General features: G+C 39.0%; 1 protein-coding gene across 2 annotated transcripts; it reads right to left on the bottom strand.

Annotated features, from left to right (window-relative positions):
- Positions 1 to 488: 488 nt before the first annotated feature.
- LOC122884332 (mas-related G-protein coupled receptor member A8-like) lies at positions 489 to 20,182 on the bottom strand. 2 transcript variants are annotated; one of them, XM_044214129.1, is made up of 4 exons: positions 20,117 to 20,182; positions 10,938 to 11,156; positions 4,338 to 4,525; positions 489 to 1,651 (listed from the first exon to the last, which is right to left on the bottom strand). In XM_044214129.1, the coding sequence occupies exons 2-4, from the start codon at positions 11,139 to 11,141 to the stop codon at positions 1,144 to 1,146; spliced, it is 900 nt and encodes a 299-aa protein (XP_044070064.1). In that variant the 5' UTR covers positions 11,142 to 11,156; positions 20,117 to 20,182; the 3' UTR covers positions 489 to 1,143. The 2 variants fall into 2 exon arrangements, with proteins under 2 accessions (XP_044070064.1, XP_044070065.1); XM_044214130.1 differs by lacking the exon at positions 20,117 to 20,182 and adding an exon at positions 10,056 to 10,149 and having other exon boundaries at positions 10,938 to 11,015.
- Positions 20,183 to 20,396: the final 214 nt, after the last annotated feature.

The raw sequence follows: 20,396 nt of genomic DNA on the forward strand, positions 1-20,396 counted from the left end.
TTATCATGTATGATTAAATAAAGTATAATTGATATCATTTTATCAACATAATTGTGTACACTGTACAGCTTATCAAGTCGTAACTTTAAGGCTGTGTTTCTTTAAAGCAAAGGTCTTTAAAGAAACACTCTGATATTTTGGGAAATATGCTTATTATTGTTGGATCTCAGTTGGTAATCAGCTAAAGTTTAAAAACGGGAAACAGTAAACTTCACAAACGTATATTGAAAAATATTTGTCTCATCTGTTGTGACTGTCCCTGTCCCAAATTATTATCTAAAAAGTATGAGAACTTTAAGTTATGAGTTATGGGAAACATAATTTGGTCATTTAAAAAAAAAACTGCTGATGCCTCCCTGGTAACAGCAGGGTTGGGCTTTATGTTCATATAGGCAAGAGAGATTTGTCAACCAGCAGAGATTTAGCTGAACCTTCATTTATCAGGTTTTAATTCACTGAGTTAATCAAAGGCAAACAGTCACATTTGTGTCTAGAAACAGATTTTTAATTGAATTTCCAGAAAATTTACAATTTCATATAAAATTGCATATACTGTGATATGAGATTTTATCCATATTGCCAAGCACACAACAGCTGTTGCAAAATACCTGCTCTGATCACATCCTAAAAACTAGCATGCCTACCACTAAAACATGTTTTAAATAAAGATAAACACACAATATGTAGTATTTTTCTTATATTCGTACAAAAAACAACAAAAAAGCAAAACAAATACAGTTTTGGACACATACATTAGTTATAACTCTGGAACTAAATTAAAATGTGTATGACAAATCAAAAAATCCTAGACTTGTTAAGATGCTCTCCCTGTGTTTAACAGTCAAACAACAGCCAAACTTACAGCCAAAGAACTAATAAAATCATCCACAAACAGCCGTCACAGTGAACCAAAACAAGTTTACCAAAACATTTCCCAGCAACCAGTTCTCCCACAGCAGAGTCAAAACAAAGCTTCCTTTTATCTACAGCTAGGTGTCTTACTGGAAATCATATCAGTAGATGACAGTATCTGTCTTGTCTCCATCCTTTCTATTTTCCCACATTTCTCCTCCTGTTTTCTCCCCTTCCTCTCTCTCCCTCTTTCTCTGCCTGCATGAAGCTGACTGTAAATGTTGTCATCATTCATACTGTCGATATGCTGACATCATTACTGTCCATTCTGCAACAGCACACAGAGGCCAAAAGCTGGTCTATGGTCCCTTTCCTCATGAAAACATACAGAACTAAGTCTGCAAAAGGACTCAACCTATCAAACATGACAAACAGGTTTCTGAAGGTAACGTTATCTCTTGCTCCCTTTGACAGGTACCCAATGATGGTGGGCAGGAACAGCAGCGTGTAAGTAAGCAGCACCAGGACCAAAGTTCCCACAATTCTGCGTTTTTCTTCAGCGGAGACTGAGATGGAAGCAGACAGGGCTTTGAGGGTCCCACCCAGGAAGAATATGAACAATGGGAAGGGAAGGAGGAGGAGGACGATGAAGATGGTTACTGGGACCTTAGGTTCAACCCTTAATAAGAAAGTGAGGAGAAAGACAAGAGGAAGGACCCAGACCACCACACAGACCACCACAGAGGTCTTGATGCTTCGTCTGAAGCGGTACCACAGTGGGCAGGCGATGACCAAATACCTGTAACACAAGACAGACACATAGTCTTTGAGAAGCTTCAGAGTTATACAGTAATATAGGGAGAGCTATTTCATTCAGAACCTCACCCAAACTGTACATCCAGCCCTGTTTTCTTTGTGACAATTCCTTTTCTAGCTAATCCTAGGTTTTTAAAAAAGTTTTTAGTTGAAGAAGTACAAATATTTTCTCAACCCATAAAGCAACACTTCATCCTTCAGTTTAACAGAAAAATTAAAATTCAAAATTACCACATTTGGAGATACATGGTTTTCACTGGACATTAAGGGTATGAAAAATTGTAATCTAAAAAGTAACCTGTAACTTAAGCTGTCATACAAATGTAGTGGAGTAAAAAGTAGGCTACCATCACTGTCGGCACTAGAACAAATAGCCTATCCAAGGGGGGTACGAGGCTTATAGCAGGGTGGCACCAAATTACTGGCAAGTGGCAACGTAGTCGTGCACAGTGAAAGAGAAACCATTCGGTGCTCCCAGGGAGAAAATTTGAGCAACAAATTACATTCTCATCACTTTCAAGTTTTGCTGCTGTGCCTCATGTGCAAATGTGCACAGTGATGCACGGATCGGCTCTGATGCGATCCAATCATCCACCCGCCCGCCGTTCGAACAAATGATTTTCTCTGATTTAGAGACCTGTACCTGCATTTTACTCCACGGTCCCTGTAGGCTATATTGCCTTTTAAATTATGTTGAGCATCGTAAGTTTTCCAGGTGATTTCTTTATTGTGTGTTGTACTGATGTGTGTGTGTTTTTTGAATGATTTACTTAAATGGTTAGAGAGGCGTTTCCATGAGAGCAGTAGACCTAATGTCACAGCAAATATCGTGGGACATTTAAGCAGGAAAACTAAAAACTGTAGTTATAAACTTGACAGGACAGAGGAAACTCTCCAGAGTTCACCAGAAGAAAGAGACTGGGCAGCAAAACAGCCCCAGACCATCACACTACCACCACCATATTTTACTGTTGGTATGATGTTATTTTTCTGAAATGTGGTGTTACTTTTACGCCAGATGTAATGAAACACACACCTTCCAAAAAGTTCAGCTTTTGTCTCGTCAGTCCACAGAGTATTTTCCCAAAAGTCTTGGGGATCATCAAGATGTTTTCTGGCAAAAATGAGACAAGCCTTAATGTTCTTTTTGCTCAGCAGTGGTTTTTCGTCTTGGAACTCAGTCTCTTTCTTATGGTGGAGTCATGAACACTGACTTTAACTGAGGCAAGTGAGGCCTGCAGTTCTTTGAAGTGGCCTAGTCAGTGGGTAAGTCCTGACCTGAATCCTATTGAGATGCTGTGGCATGACCTTAAAAAGGCAGTTCATGCTCGAAAACCCTCCGATGTGGCTGAATTACAACAATTCTGCAAAGATGAGTGGGCCAAAATTCCTCCACAGCGCTGTAAAAGACTCATTGCAAGTTATCGCAAACGCTTGATTGCAGTTGTTGCTGCTAAGGGTGGAGCAACCAGTTATTAGGTTTAGGGGGCAATCACTATTTCACACAGGGCCATGTAGGTTTGGATTTTGTTTTCCCTTAATAATAACAAACTTCATTTAAAAACTGCATTTTGTCTTTACTTGTGTTATCTTTGACTAATATTTAAATTTGTTTGATGATCTGAAACATTTAAGTGTGACAAACATGCAAAAAAATAAGAAATCAGGAAGGGGGCAAACACCTTTTCACACCACTGTATTATATATATAGTCAATGATCCACACATTGTGGACAGCGACAGCAGGAGGTGAGGACAGGAAGTCGAGCTGCCACAGGAGCCGCGATGTAGCCTCCAAGCAGGGAGCGAGCGGAGTTTATTTATTTAATTTTTGCCTTGTAGATACAGACACAAGTGAACTAGTTAAAACTACAGTGAGAAGCAAGCAACAAACTAGTAAATAATGTCTGTAGTTGGGCCAATATTATATTTAAGAACAGCCACAGCTTTTTCTCTGTAAAAAGCTGTTTTTCAATGATGGAAATAGGACAGTGGAGTGAAGCGTCGCGCTGCGGGGTTCTACATAGAAAATAAAACTTGGTTTATGCTTGACGCATTGCGCCTTTCTTGGTCGTGCACCTCTGAATTTTTGTAACTAGGCGCCCCAGACGCGTGGTGCGCTTTCATTTCAACATGGACGCCAGTGGTAGACTGGTCAATCAGGTTTGCCTCTACAAACACCTCTAGCACCCTTTTTTGAGAGACCACAGGGACAGCCAAATGACTCAGTTCATGGGGAGAGATTGCCGCCACCACCACACTGGTAAAAGATAAGTATTTTTTTTGGAAAGTGTTGCCATGTTGGAAAATGACATTCTTTCAGTGACACTCGTTGACTTTTTGCTTATTCACATGATATGTTTGTATGCCCCCTGGCGTGTTGGAGAATATTGCAACGGACAGCGCGTTGAGCATAAGTGCCACTGTGCATGCTCGCAGCTCTGCAGAGGCACGCGCCACGGTGTCTTGCGCAAGAATAAACAAAGCTTAATTGGGTCGCTCTGCGATGTTGACAGGGTGGCGGCGAAGGATGACTGGATAGGTGATGTCTGGTAACTGCAGAAGTGGTGTGCAGTTTGGGTGGTGGGTGAATGAAATAGCTCTCTCCATAGTAATTTAAGGTTCAGACACGGAAGTAGCTACACACATACTGGATAGAGAGATAGCTACCTTTCCAGGGCGACACACACCATGAAGCCAACACTGGCAATCAGACCAGAGAGGTAAAAAGAAATGAAGATTTCTGATATCTTCAAATCTTGTAGCTGTACCACCTGAACGATCATGCAGCAGAACTGAATGATGTCAGAAACGAGAAGGTTGATGACGTAGATCGGAACAACATGATCGCTTCGCACCTGCAGGAAAACATTGGTAATAGTAAATAAGCAGTTGTAAACGTTCTGAACTCCACCTCCTCCCGAACCTGTCAACTGGCTCTGCCCAGCAATTGCAGTCAGAGACATTCATGCACTTTTCATCAAACTCTTTTTTTGTGCTGTCAGAAATATCAGAAGTGACACACTGGCCAGTCACTGCAGTAACAAGACTAAGGGCCGGATTTACTGCAGCTTTTGCAGCTGTTTTTCAGGCACAGGTATGAAGAATTCATATTTCAAAGTCGCAGTTTGTGTGTCATGTGTGTGTTTGCAAGGTGCGCCTGTCTCATCATTGCATATGAATTTCAGGGAGGATCGCACAAGTAATAGGAGGAGACATGAAGTTTTCAGCTGTCAGTTTGCAGAGAAACTTCTCCGCCTGTGAAGACCAGACGTACATGTAAGGCATATGGGATTTACAAGAGCCACATGGAAGTTTGTGGTGGGGAAGAAATGTGCATCAAATATAGGCTCACATATAACAACAACAACAACAACAAAACGATTATTAGAAATAAAAATGAAACAATTAGGCTATTATTAATGAACACAATATTTGATCACTGTAGTGCAAATGAATAGTGGACGAGTTTTGTTTTGTGTTCATTAACCCTTACATACTGTTGGACCCATACAAGTTTGACCCGTTTTGCCATTTGACAGCAATAAAAACACCTTAAATGCCGTTCTTTTAGCCTGAAATTTGATGACCTTTCCTAAAGTGACCCAAAATGCACAAAAATGAAAATATTTAAAAATGTTATACTTTTGTACAGGTGCTATAAATGTTTGTTTTTTTCAAATTTGACCCATATCTATCGTATCGTGGTTTAAGGGAATCCTGAATCTGTGAAACTGGACATGCCATGTCTGTGTACATTTTCAGCTGTCACCAGAAGCTCTATAGCTCGCTCTCTCGGACAGTTGGTCCACAAAAATGTCCCCACAGTTTTCGCCCTAGGATGCTAAAATTTAGCACGGAGGTCAACTTTGTGTGTGTGAAGGTGTGTCTTTGTGTTCATGCCAATTGCCTAGAAGGGGGCATGGTAAGGGGAATGGTCTATCACAAAAAGGCTAATAACTTCTAAACAGATTCAAGCAACATGACCAAACTTTGCAGAAAGACATACGCACACACACAGACAGACATACACATGCACACACACCATTTTGCCATGCCCCCTTTCTTAACTCATGAACTGGTTGTAGTACACTATTGTGGGAGGCATCATTGAACTCAGCAGAGTTGACACTGGTGCGAGATCTGGACCTGCAAGCACAAGCACCTGCAATGTTACAAAATAACCTCATAATAAACAAATTAAAACCCATCAATTTCCAGCTAACCAACAGAGACCAAAAGCGTGTGTAGCAATTACTTTTTTGTTTGTTGGTTAAACGTTAGTTAATGTTGAATTCATTGTTAATAGTTGTAATTAGATAGTAGTTATGAGGATTTTTTTTATTATATAGCAGTGAGGACAATGTTTGATGGGAGTAATGGTTATATAATAAACCCCACAGTTCCAGAATGTTCTTCCCATGTTCAGTTTCAATAAAACAATTTAAATCACTATGGCTGTTATGTTTTCATGTCTGAGGTAAAATAGGACATGATATTGTGTGATGGTAGATGATGTAAAACCAAAAAAGAAAAGGCTCTCCCTGCTCTCTGAAATATTAAGATTAGTCATCAATGTATTAGTCAGTCAGGTAGGCTATTCATACATTCTATATATATCTGTGGTTCAAAATTTGGTATAGACACTTGCTATGAGGGGTTTCTTGGGCTCGGTCAAAATTGACTATACCTTCACTCATACTGTGAAGATATAGAATATGAACAGTATGCAAGGGTTTAACTGGAATTTGAACTTGACCATCAATGAACTGTAAAATCACTACAGGCTCTCTCTCTCTCAAATTCAATGGGGCATTATTGGCATGGGAAACAGACGTTAACAATGCCAAAGCAAGTGTGAAATAAAAACATGTACATAAACAGAAGAAATGTGCTATTAAAAATATATACAGATAATAATAATATATTGTAGACTTGCAGTTAAAAAATACCAATAAGTGAAAACTATATGAAATCTGCACCATTTTTTATTTATTTTTAATGAGTGTGTGTGTGTGTGTGTGTGTGTGTGTGTGTGTGTGTGTGTGTGTGTGCATATATGCATGCATGTGCTGTGTGTGTGTAGGTCATTCACTGTCCCTCAGGTTGTGGCACGTTAAGACATACTGGGCAGCAGGATCGGCCCTGTCTCCTTCTCCCAGGAGTATTTTTAATGTTGAGAGCTCATTAAGCTCTTTGAAATCTGAGATTACAGAGCTGAACGTGTCGAAGTAAATGTTCCTTATTTCACTGAATGTTGAACATTGTAGGAGGAAGTGCATCTCTGTCTCAGCCTCACCTGTCAAACACTGACCACATGTTCTGTTTTCTTTTGGTTGCCAGAATCTTTTGTGTCTTCCTCTTTCGATTGCCAGCTGGTGGTCACTGAGCCTGTCCTCGGTCGGGATCTGTCTCTGCTTTCTGTCTCTGACAGCAGAGAGATATTCTGCCAGTTCATCTTCTCTTTTTAGGGCCAGATACCATTCTGATCTACTTTGGCTTTTAGCTTCTTCTTTCCAATGTTCCAGATAGGTTTCTTTACATTGTGTTATAATTTGGTTTCCTCTGACTGGTGTTTGGAAAGCAGTGCTGTTGTGAGAGTGTGTCTGAGGGGGGGCAGTTAGTCTCAGGACCAGCTGACATAGGGGCTCAGCTCTTGGGTTTGGAGGGCTTTGCAATGGAGGGGGTCTCGGGGGCTGGATTTAAGGTGATCAAAAATGGGAGCGCTCTCTTTTGAATGTTAATTATCATTATCTGCCTAATTCTGCTCTACATGCATTTGTTGGAGTTTTTCTGTGCACGTGTAAAATGTATCTGCAGAATTCTGCATGTAAAGATTCTGTTGGATGTTTGTCCCAACGGGTACAGCTATGATGACTGAGTGGACCCCATACTACACTACCATACAGCGTAATGGGCTGGATGACACTGTCAAATATTTTAAGCCAAATTTTAATTGGAATTTGGAAATTATAACATTTTCTCTTAATTGCATTTAAAGCTCTTTGAGCTTTTTCTTTTAGTGCATTCACTGCCATGTTGAAACTCCCTGATGCTGTTATCAGAATCAGAATCAGAAATACTTTATTGATCCCCGAGGGGAAACTCTTTTGTTACAGCTGCTTAAAATAAGTGTAAAGTACAAAGTGGATTTACCGGTTGATGATAAGTATGTACGGTATAACAATTCAATGTAATAATAGAAGTAATAAGTAATAGTGCATGTACTGTCAAGTTAAGTGTAGCTTATTAAGATTATTATGAGACGGTGGATATTGCACAGCAGTAATAGAAGTATGAATAAATATCTGAAAACAGAGTATATTGCACAGCAGTATTAAACAGAGAATATTGCACAATTATTTCAAGTATTGCAGTGATGTTAATGATCAATGTCCAGTTTAATGACTTAGGGTCATACAGACTGACACTTAAAGGGAGGAGTTGAAGAGTTTGATGGCCACAGGCAGTAATGACTTCCTGTGGCGCTCTGTGGTGCATTTTGGGGGGTTGAGTCTTCCGCTGAAAATGGTTACACCAAGGTAGGTACAACTCATACTATGTTCAATGATATGATTATTTATGGTAAACTGGTATTTGTTCTCCCGACATCTGGGGCATTTTTGAAAAATCATGACATTAGTTTTCTTCATATTTACTGCTAGGGCCCAGTTCTGACAGTACTTTTCCACTATGTCCAACTGTTGCTGCAGTCCTTGTTCAGTAGGAGACAGTAGAACAAGGTCATCAGCATAAAACAGAGACTTCCCCTCTCTATCTAGGAGGGAGAGGCCAGGAGCAGCACGCTGATCCAACTGTACAGTAAGTTCATTTATATACACATTAAATAAAGTGGGGCTTAAATTGCAGCCCTGACGAACACCTCTTCTCTGGCTGAAGGATTCAGGTTGTTTCCAATTTTAACAACACACCTGTTTTCCAAATACAGTGATTTAACCAGATCATATATTTTGCCCCCTATACCACAATGTAGAAGTCTGTAATAGAGCCCTTCATGCCAAATAGAGTCAAAAACTTTCTTGAAATCAATGAAACAAGTAAATATCTTAGCATTTTTTGTTTGGGGTACATGTTTGTCAGTTGAAGTGTGAAGGGTGTATACATGGTTGGTGGTGCGTTGTTTTGGGAGAAAGCCAATTTGATTTTTACTCAAGATGGAGTGTTTGTCAAGGATATCTAGTATTCTTTTATTTAGAACACTAAAGAAGATTATCTAAACAACTGCTGACACAGATGCCACGGTAGTTACCAGGGTCTGATTTGTCCCCACTCTTATGAACGGGGGAAATAAGCCCTTTGCACCAGATAATACGGTATTGAACAACTGCAACACTGCATCTCTGGGGTGCTGCATTTGAGCATTTTGTTGTTAATGCTCTCCAGACCACAAGCTTTCCTTGGCTGGAGAGATTTTGTCTGTGTGGTCAATTCTTCCCAAGTAATTGGGTAATCAAGGGGGTTTTGTTTGTCTTTAATTGTTTCTTCTAATGTTTGGAGTTTCTTTTATAGCAGATTGATCTGAATTAATTTGATTTATTGGTATGTCTTTGTACAGATTTTCACAATGTGCTCTCCAGATGTCATCATTTTGGATGGTTAGTGCTTGTGGTTGTTCCACTTATCCCAGAATTGATTTTGATTAATGACGTTCTCAATATCTTCATGTGGGTATGATTTTGTTTTTTGTTCCTAATTGTACATTTATATTTGTTTAAAACGTCATTGTACCTAATGCATATGGCTGGATTGTTTGGTTGGTGATGTTTTTCATTTGCTATTTTTCTCAGGTCTTTTCTGATGGTCTTGCATTCTGGATCAAACCATTTGTTGGCATTTTACTTTTTAACAGGCTTCCGTTTTTGTTTTATAAGGTTAGCTTTAATAGCTGCCTTATGAAATATCATACTGATATCATCAATGGCCTTTTTACACCATCTCTGGTAGGGACATTTTGGTTATATACACTGATATGTCATTCATCAGATCAGGCAAGTTCAAGGCCATGATGAATTTGTCTCCACTGTCTTGGGCCCATCTGTAAGTAGGATTTAATTTATACAGCTTCCTGGGTTCCCTTTTTGTGTCACTGATTTGACCTGAGAGTTTAAAGAACACATTTATTTGGCTGTGGTCTGAAAGGGGGGATTGCTGTCTGACAATAAATGCACTGATAGTGGAGGGGTCCATGTCAGTGATTGCATAGTCTACTACGCTAGACCGAACAGCTGGGGTATGTGAATCTCCCGTTAACTACGTACAGGCCTAAGGCCCGACAGAGATGCACTACCTCCCTGCCACTTTGATTTATTTCAGAGTCGATGTTTTTCCGATGGGTGATGGTTGGTGTGGTAAACAGGGGAGACTGACCAAACACATGGTTGTTGCCCTGTGGGTTGATGACATCAGGTTCGATTCCTGTTCGTCCATTCAGATCTCCAGTTAGGAGCACGCTTCCCTGGGCCTGGAAATAGGCGATTTCTGAGTGGAGAGTTTCAAAAATTTCTTCTTCAAAATAAGGAGAATCTACTTAGGGTATATAAAAAGCACAGAAAGATAGACCTCTATCAGTTATGCCCAGGATTTGATCTAATCTAAACCAAATGTGTGATTTACCCTGTTTTACTGGTGAGATCTGACGGCAAAGATCTCCTTTAAACCACACCAAGGTCCCCCCTCCCGATGTTCTGCCCTTGCGTATGTTTTTTAATTTTAGGGAACCATGACTTCATTATATCCTGGAGGACAGTGAGTGAGCCAACCTGTTCTCATTCCCAGGTTGCCAAATACCGTCATTTTGTCATGCCCCTTGGCGTCTCCACTTTTCAGCTCGAGGTTGAACATTAGTTTTGCAGGTATTTAGTCATAAACCAAAGTACTGGACAAATTAAAATTTTTGTTTTTTAATAAAAAACCCAAATAATGCTGTACAAATTGCTCTGACAATTGTGACGACTATTTTATGGTTTTATGAGTTGTAACTAAATGGTGCCATTAACCTCCACAGTTGAAGAGAAGGCTGGAATGGAGCCACACATGTAAACTGCATGTGTTTAAGGTCTAATTAACTTCATGTAAATTTTAATTATGGAGTAAATTATTCCTGTAAATGTGCAGGTCATTACAACACTCTATTCCAGCCCCCTGACACATAGCCCTCAAGGCAGATCAAGATCCTTCGGACAGACAGACTGTACGACAGACACATGACACAGACAGTAAATCAAAAAATCTCAGTCATAATGTACATACCAGAGAATAAAGAGCATAGATGGCCACGAGGGTCACAGGAAGGCCAATGCAAATGATAATGTATGTCACCACATGCATGATGAATCCATCTCTTCTATTAAAATCATAGGATTCTGAGATGATGCTGCCATAGTAGTCAGAGGTGATATTGCTGTAACTAGAGATTTTGTCCTGTGAAGTGCTGTTAATGTAGAAATCGTCCATTCTTCAGAGTGAAACCTGTTGTTTGAGAAATTAGGTTATTAAAAGTTTAAGTTTATTAAAAGTTCTACCAAATATTGTTCAGTGATATCACTAAAGCTGTAAGTGGAAGTTCAGACAAATACAGTGTTTTCGGAATCTTTTCAGTTTCTATTGTCATTCCTCAATATTTGTTACATTACCTGCTAATAATATTTAATCAGATAATACAGTTTCAGATAGTAAAACAATTTCTGCTGATGTATGCAAACATTTTTACGTGCTGATGTGAGGTCATTACTGCAGCCACAGAACATTGTCCAGTTGTTTTAATGTTAATTTAATGTAATGTTTAATGTTCATGTACATTGGTTTAGGACATTTTCGTCTTCTGTACTCGATGCCCCACTTCTTGTTGAACGCACTCTGTCCTCTGATTTCAGATGAGGAGGTTTGCATGACTTTTTACTTTTACTTTTTATCTTCACTTGATATATGCATATTTTATCTTTTGTGATAGATTGTGTACTTTTCCTTGTTGACGTTTATTCTGACAAAATCCTGTTAATAAAGGTTGAAATGCCCCACAAAACACTAACTACATACAAATTCAACATAGAAGGTATTATGTTTAGAGCTCATTCATGTTCTTATTTCACTAAAACTTCAGTAACTGAATAATTTACTGGCTGTAACCTGTCTTGGGTTAGATAACTGTATCCTCCTGAGACTTTTCATCAAGATTCATATTGTCACAACACACAAAACTCTTTTTCATATTTCAGCTGTCATCATTTCCTGGAAAACTGGCAAACATCACTATAAATACCTGTCAGTGGATTAATGTTGGGCCAGACCAATAGACATAACAAAAACAACAACAACAATAACAATAACAATAACAATAATAAGAATAATAAGAATTTATTTTTTAAAAGCTTTTGTGAGCATCTTCTAGATATATGGACTCCATTCCTGAAATGTCTAAACATTGGTACTACTTTATTATTTATTGATTTAATCCTTAATTATGCATGCTCATATCATGTTCTACTTTCATTCTAATTTTTAAATTCTACATACTGTGTCTTTTGTGCATGTTTCTTTGTTTTTAGCTATTTTCTCAAACTGCTTTTTTTTGGTCTGTTTTAGGGAAGAGTAAAAAAAATCCCAAATGAAATAAAACAATTGGTTTAATTGCAGTAATCTGTACACTTACAGTCCACGACTCTCTGCTTGTTACAGTTTCATATTCGTTGTCATGACTGTTTGCAGTTATTTAATCTTTTTTAAATCATCTCTACATATAAGAAAAAAGTAATGTCACAAAATGTACCTTTGAAATAATTTCTGAAACATCAAGCGTAACACCTGGGCCCCTTGATAGATACAGCGCATGCTTAAAACGAGAGCCTCTCAGAGAGCACAGTGCTTCTGTACGACTGAGCCACTGGTTGGCAAGCTACAATATCCTGTGACATGAAACAATATTCACCAACAGTCAGCTCATTCTGCACAGACAGTTTGAAGGTCGTCATTTAAACTGTTATCCGTAACTACTTATCCCTTTATTTTAGCGAGCTGCCATTTTCCCTAGCTGCCTATATGATTCAGCGTGCCAACAGAAATTACAACCAAATTAGCTGCACTAAAAATCCAGCTAACTATCAGCTTAAAACTCTAACTAATTAGGTGGCACACAACTTAACTAGTTAGTTAGGTGGCATTTGTTCATGGATTGTCTGTGTGAAAAGGGTATAGGATAAAGCGGTAGATATCTACAGTGGGTTGAATAAATGTTAAAACAGCATGCCATAGTCATGATGCTTAAATCAAAGCTACTAGCTAGCTAACTATTAGTTCAAAACTACTATTAGTTCAAAACATGGGATGCTGTAGCCGTGGGAATAAAAACCTCATTGAGAGCAAAGCCCAAATGAACAGGTGTGCTTAATGCACATTGTGATGTTGTTACACAGTAGCACACTGTTTAGTGGTTATCATTTAATATTGTTGTTTATACAGTATGTAAAATGTTCTAATCTTTTAAGTAATCTGATTATAATTGTGGGAAAAAAGGTATATTCACTTGATAGAGCATAACAAAATACAGACAGCAAGATTAAATAAAGGCAATATTAAAAGGAAATAAAAGTAATGAAATGGCTTCTTTTTGAAGTTGATGTATAGAATACATAAGTCTGGCAAAAATAGGGTCTCAAGCCACGCCCAACTATGGATTTCTGGATCTAAACTTTTTTCTCTATGAAGAAAATTAATTGGGACTCTAGAGTGTCCCTGCAATGATGTAGGCCATCCCAGAAGTTAGCATCCCAGAACTCTTTAAGCATTGCCATGGGTTCCCTTGACAAAAGTCTAAAAAAATGATATCAACAATGGTTGTTTCTAAAGATAATCTTCACAAATGAGAGCCACGTATAACATTTTTGAAGCATAAATGCAGTAGATAATAGTAAAAAGCTAACGTCAAGCTAAGTGGAACTACTACAAACCGTCGCATTTACCCAGAGACTCGTGTAGCTGAGGTGCTGTGCAACAACTGTTGCAGCCACTTGCTAGCAACTGCTTTTTTAAGGCATATGAAAGCTCCAAAGTTCACAAGTTGGATATTAACGGGTGTATTTTATGTCTTAACCACAGAACTTTTTTCAGGGATCTAACCAAAACCTCATTCATAAACTGACCAAAGATCGAGCCGATGGAACCCATGACCTACTTCTCTTTGGAGTACTGTTTATAGACTTTAAACTTTGTTGTGCCGGAGGGGAAATTCCTTTCCACTGTACACATCAGACAACAACTTCACACAGTAACAACAATGACAGACAACAGTACATACTCTGGCCAGTTCAGCGACGCCTATTATTTAAGGCAGCTATGGCTGCGGTGATTAGTCTTTTCCCAAAGCGAGCCCTTCTGCACCTCAATGCTCTGTACCTAGCTTGGAGTGCAGTAAGGCCTGGCAGCTGTGTTAGTTATGTGTGTGAGTTTGGCCCGATTAGTAACGGATAACATGTTAAAGAAGCAGGTGGAACAGTACAATTGGGTGGGCTGAATAATTCTCTGGTACAACAATAGGAAGAGATGGGGGGCAACATAGAGTCAGATCAGGTGTCTAGTAAAGGGCAGATCAGGATTACTAACAGGGATGTCATTGTGGAAAAGGTAAATGCACTCTCTGCTGCATATCCATCAGAACTGGACATGAACTTTGCCAACAAACTCATACAATTCAAGTCTTTCATGTCTGACTCTGAGGATGAGAAGTGCCCAACTAAACAGCTTGAGATGTTGCAGGCACTTAATTTGCGGTCAGTGTTCCCCAATGTTTTCATGGCACTTTTCATGATTTTTTGCCAGTGACAAACTACAGGTTGAGCGGACATTTTCCCTCCAAAAGACATGTGCCCAGGGGCCTGACGGGACCATGATCTGGCCCTGCTTCCTACTTTCTTACAGTACAGGCACTTTGCTGCTTGCTCTCACCTCTGCTTGCATTTTTTTGCTGATATTGTTTTTTAGAAATTATGAGCAGCGGCTCCTGGATGCTTATAAATAATTGGGACTGTAATTTATTTAGATGAAGTAGGTTATTGCCATATTTTCAACACTTTTATGACCTCAGTACTGTGTGAGAGTGGCCAACAGCAAGTCTGTACTGCAGTGACTGTAAATGTTGTACTTTGCTAAAGCTAATTAGCAACAAGATGCCCACCCTCTCCACAGATGACTTCCACAAACTTGTACGGAAGATTGCAGTGCTGAAAACCAAAATCCACTGATTAGAAGTTAACGTGGAAGTGAATGGACTATGTGGGAATGACACTACTTTACCATGAACTTAAAACAATGGACAAGAGCATGCTAAAACATGGCTAATTAGCATCAGTTCTCCAGTTGTTGGCCAGTGCTTGGTCAAGGGCACTGACAGGAGAACCTAACATACATGTTTTTGATGGTGGGGGAAACCGGGAGACTTTATTGATCTGTTGAACACACTCAGCTCCTTGAATGCTGAGGTGTTTATCAGTGGCCCTCTATCACCAGCCAGAATAGGAGTTGGGAGACTTAGATTGTTGGCACTGAACACATGGCACTCAACTGTATGTACCCTCCATTCAGTGCACTTTATTGACAAAGTCAACTTTTTCTGGAACTGCAGACATATTTTTAGGGCAGATAGACTTGCCTGTGACATAATGTGTCAAGCAGGGTAACCAGTAACACAGGGATTAGGACCCATACGCAGACTACAAGGCAGAGCTGGAGCAGTTCAAAAGGATTTATTGTTAATTGGCAAATGATAAAGCTTACAGGGTAGTCATGCACAGGTAAATACCAGATAAGCTGTCCAAAAGGCAAACAAATCCAAAAGGGCAGGAAAATACAGGGTAAGGCTTGAACGCTTGTCACAAAGGTACAAAAGACAACCTGACACCGAGGGAGTGAAGACACACAGACTAAATACAGAGGTGTGGAGGATAACTAGACACAGGTGAAACTAATCAGGTTGGGGCAGACAATCAAAACTGAAGGGAAACGACACAAAGTCAGGAAGTAAAGTTGAAAACACATGAGCGGTGAGTATTACAAAATAAAACAGGAAATGACTCAACTCAAAACCCAAAACCATGACAGCCTTAACAAGTCAGAAGTAAAATTGTTCATCTCTAACCTATTTTACTTTCTGCGTCACCCATCTGTTCCCTCTTCCAAGGACAAGAGGAATTAAAACAAGAAAAAGACATAACACAGCTTGGCAGAAACCTTGAAAGAGAGCCACCTTAGCCCCTGCCTGAAGAGAGCTTTAATCATGAGAGACATCAAAGCCAAGAGGAAGAGTCTCCACCCCCTTCACCAACAACCACCTGTGAGGATTCACCTTCTTCACCTCACCCAAACCCCATCCAGGTCACCCTCCTCCCCCCTCTTGGAATTCACTGACCAGATGAAAGAGCTGGTCACTGCTGGGACCAAACTTAGCCCACGCCCTTTCCCTCGTCCTACTCCCATTTTCTCTCTCCTAAACCCCCTTTGGCGTCCACTTCCAACACTGGCTTTAAGTCTTCAGTCAGTTTTGACACATTTGTCACAGTTACGGCACCCGGACCCCCCCCCCCGACAACGGCATCAAAATCCTGTCTCCCCAGCCTGATAAAAATATAGCATGTCCAGTTGTTTGTATACAAAATACTGCAAGCTCTAATAGATATCTGCTGGATCCAGGCTACAAGCCGGGGCCCTCTGTGCTGGTAGCTTTCTCAATTCCTGTCTCGATAGGTAATAGAAAAAGAATGAAAGTGAATGTGCTAAGAAACAGGAAGCCCACAACTGATTCTGCAAACTTAGCATCCATTTCCGTCAGCTACAGGCTGCAAAAAATTGGCTAGATAAACCGTAGTCTCTCCTACATGCTTGGAACAGGAGGGTAAGGCGAGCAGTATTGAAATGGTGACAAACTGCACTGTTTCACCGCTAGATGCCAATAAATCCTACATACTGGACCTTTGAAACACCAGTGAAATATTTATTCAGGTTTTCTCTTCCACACCCGACGTCTCTTGTAATTACACATCTGAACGGACAAAAAATGACCTGTCAAATCAACGATTGGATGTGCCCGAATTTTCAGTTAAACAAATATAATATATACTGAAGTTATTGTTTTTGGAGCCAAAGAAGAACAATTAAAAGTTAGCGCTCAGATTAAATCGGTAATGTTAAAAACCACAAACCAAGCCAGAAATCTTGGTGTAGTCAATTCAATGGGGCTTTATTGGCATGGCAAACAGATGTTAACACTGCCAAAGCAAGTGTTAAATAAAACATATGCATAAACAGAAGAAATGTGCTGTTAAAAATCTATACAAAAAAGTAAGTAATGATAATAAAATATTGTAGACTTGCAGTTAAAAATACAAATAAGTGAAAACTATGTAAACGCTGCAACATTTTTTTTTTAAATGTATGTGTGTGTGTGTGTGTGTGTGTGTGTGTGTGTGTGTGTGAGAGAGAATGCATGCATGTGTTGTTTGTGTCTAGGTCATTCACTGTCCCTCAGGTTGTGGCATGTTGATACATACTGGGCAGCAGGATCGGCCCTGTCTCCTTCTCCCAGGAGTATTTTTAATGTTGAGAGCTCATTAAGCTCTTTGAAATCTGAGATTACAGAATTGAACTTGTTGAAGTAAATGTTCCTTATTTCACTGAATGTTGAACATTGTAGGAGGAAGTGCATCTCTGTCTCAGCCTCATAGTAGCATGTAGTCATGGATTAAGACCTGAATTTCAATAGCCACATTAAGCTAATCACAAAGTCAGCCAACGGTGTCTTTACAGGTCTCTCTAAAAATCAATCAGACAGCTGCAGCTGATTCCGAACGCTGCTGCTCGCGTCCTCACTAAGACGTGGAATAAATGGATCACATCATTCCAGTTCTGAGGTCTTTACACTGGCTTCCTGTCTGTCAAAGAATTGATTTCAATATACTGCTGTTGGTTTATAGAGCACTGAATGGTTTAGGGCCAAAGCACATTTCTGATCTTCTGCTATGTTATGATCAATCCAGACCTCTCAGGTGGTCTGGGATCAGGTCTGCTTTCTGTCCCAGAGTCTAAACAAGACTAAACAGTTTTTATGCACCATATGTCTGGAACAAACTCCCAGAAAACTGCAGGTCTGCTGCAACTCTGTTCTTTTAAATCAAGGCTGAAGACTTTTCTGTTCATCGCTGCCTTTTATTAAATCAAATTTGAGGCTTTTGATTAATATCTTACACTGCACTGTAAATGTAACTCTCCTGTTTTATCTTACTTTTATCTTATCTATATTTTCTATTTAATTGTATTTAAATGTATTTATATTGCCTTATCTTGCTTTTACCGTTTGTCTTGATGCCTTTTGTGTTTTATGTAAACCACTTTGAATTGCCTTGTTGTTGAAATGTGCTATATAAATAAACTTGCCTTGCCTAAAGAGGCAACCGTTTTGTTCCCAGAGAGGGCAATTATTCTTCCCAATTTGCAAGTATGCTTTTTTGTACTAAAGCTGTACCAGTATAGTACGTACTGACATGTTGGCCTACATGTAGGTAAAAGGGAACAAGATGTGAAGTTAGGGAATGAGTGGGTAACAACAGTATGACCTACTGAGCAACTAGAAGCTAGAAATTTGGGGAAATTGGTTCTTTACTTTATAAATCTGCTGTGATTTATTTCAAAATGATCATATATTACTTTACAACATTGGAGTGGTACAGACGATAATAAAAAGATGATGCAAACTACATAGTTATTTTTTTTAGGTTTGGCTTATTAAATAACTATGGGTTAAATTTGTATTTTGACTTTGGAACAAACAGAGTACTGTGTTTATTGTAAAGTAGGCCTACTTACGAAATGGGCTGCAACATTGCACATTACTGAAACAAACAAACCTCTCTCACATTTCCTAGTATAGCCCTATGTATTGAAAATGTCACTGAGCTACGTTGTCTGCTTTAGCTTGCATTAAGTTTGTTGGCCAGCAGGCTTGCATTGGGGCTGATTGAGGTAGCTACCACAGCGATGGTAGATACATACAGTAAACGCTGCGTTCGGGCTTGTGAGATGAGTCTGCCGCTGCCATCTTGCAGAGGTGTTCTGACCCATTCAAATAGTAGAAAATGACAGACTTTTGTGCTGCTTTTGGATGTTCTAACGAAAGAAATGCCAAAACCAACCAACAGGGAATAACATTTCACAGGTGACAAGTTGTTTTACAATATTTTACTGTTACGAACGTTACAGTATCAATTGCTTCCTAGGCTGCTCTCACACACATGAAAATGACAGCTATTTTTTTTAAAAACTTACAACTAAAACAACTTGATATATCACAATATATCACAAAAGTTATCCTTATTTTAAGCTAACATAAGGTTAAGTGACTGTCCTGATACTAAGTTAAGCTAACTTATGTTAGGTAAAAAAAGATGAATGTTTTTATTAGGCTAAAGTTTATTAAAGTTAAACATTTATATGAGATTAGAGCTAAATTTGTGATGTTCATCTCTCTTGTATAAACTGTAGGAAGACGGCTAGTTAAAACTATTTCCACCTACTATTACAGTATGTAGCTCAGATTTAGAGCTGCATTTTGTGGATTCGCTGCCTAATTTAAATGTATGCACTCAAATGTCTTATTTATATCCTGCATTTCTCTCGTTTGGGCATGTTATTGTTGGAGGCTGTTCTGCAACAAAAGAGCTGAAACATCTGTCCTAGTTACTACAAATGGCAGGTGATTGTGTTCTTGAGGATGAAAGCCAGTGTGCCAAAATCTTTATTTCAATCTTTGAAATCTGATCTTTAGTTTAAATAAGAGATCGCCTCTAAGTCATGCAGCTTTCGCATTCTTTCTTTGAATTGACTGAAATACACTGATTCATGCCCACATTACACTCAAAACAGCCAATACTCTTGCTTTTTAACTCTTCACCCACACAAACTTTCTGGGAAGGAATCTTTGACCATAATTTATGATACCGCTCAGTGGATTAATGTTGGGTCCGAACATAGAGTGAACAAAAACACTAAACTAAATAAGCACTTAAATGTAGTCAATATCTAAACAGTACCTTCTTCTTCTTTATTCATTTCAAATGTATTTACTTTTGTCTTTCTTTATCTCATTTTCTTAATTCTATATTCAAAATACTGTATCTCTTTGGAAAATTTTTATTTAGCAAGTAAGCAAGTATTTATACTGTGTGTTGCATAATCAGATATGCTGTATACGTACACCTACAGTCCTAAGCGCTTGGCTTTGTGTGACAGTTTACATATTCATTTTTCACAACTGTTAAAACTGTTTCCCTTTCCCTTGTCTTAAATCTCTACATATACTGTACAGTTTTTATGTAGTGGAGTATTCATAGTCACACCACCATTACCGCTACAAGGTATGTTAATAGAGAATAAAAGTGGTGAAAACTTACCTTTGAAAGCTGCAGGACGAAAACCTGAATGAGTTCCGTATGCAGGTCAGGTCTACAGTTTTGTCCTTTGTGTCCCGGGAGAGTACAGTAAATAACACGCAGCAGGTTCCTATTGCGAAATTTGAGCTTGTTGTGGTTTGACATGCATCCCTGCTATAATGGATGATTTCATCATGCTCATGTCTTCTTCTGGCATTTTTACAGAAAATTACACACAACCTTAGTTTTACAAAGTGAAAGTGAAGCTTATTTTTCAATGGTTCACTAAATACAACATGGA

The sequence above is a fragment of the Siniperca chuatsi genome, linkage group LG11, assembly GCF_020085105.1.
Source record: "Siniperca chuatsi isolate FFG_IHB_CAS linkage group LG11, ASM2008510v1, whole genome shotgun sequence".
In the NCBI taxonomy this organism is placed as follows: domain Eukaryota; kingdom Metazoa; phylum Chordata; class Actinopteri; order Centrarchiformes; family Sinipercidae; genus Siniperca; species Siniperca chuatsi.

What these genes read in the sequence shown, in the direction of transcription:
- LOC122884332 (XM_044214129.1), bottom strand. Translation starts at nt 11,141, where the DNA reads ATGGACGATTTCTACATTAACAGCACTTCACAGGACAAAATCTCTAGT. An exon ending in TCTATGCTCTTTATTCTCTG is followed by an intron (nt 4,526 to 10,937) that starts GTATGTACATTA and finishes GTTTTCCTGCAG; the next exon opens with GTGCGAAGCGATCATGTTGT. An exon ending in GTGTGTGTCGCCCTGGAAAG is followed by an intron (nt 1,652 to 4,337) that starts GTAGCTATCTCT and finishes CTTGTGTTACAG; the next exon opens with GTATTTGGTCATCGCCTGCC.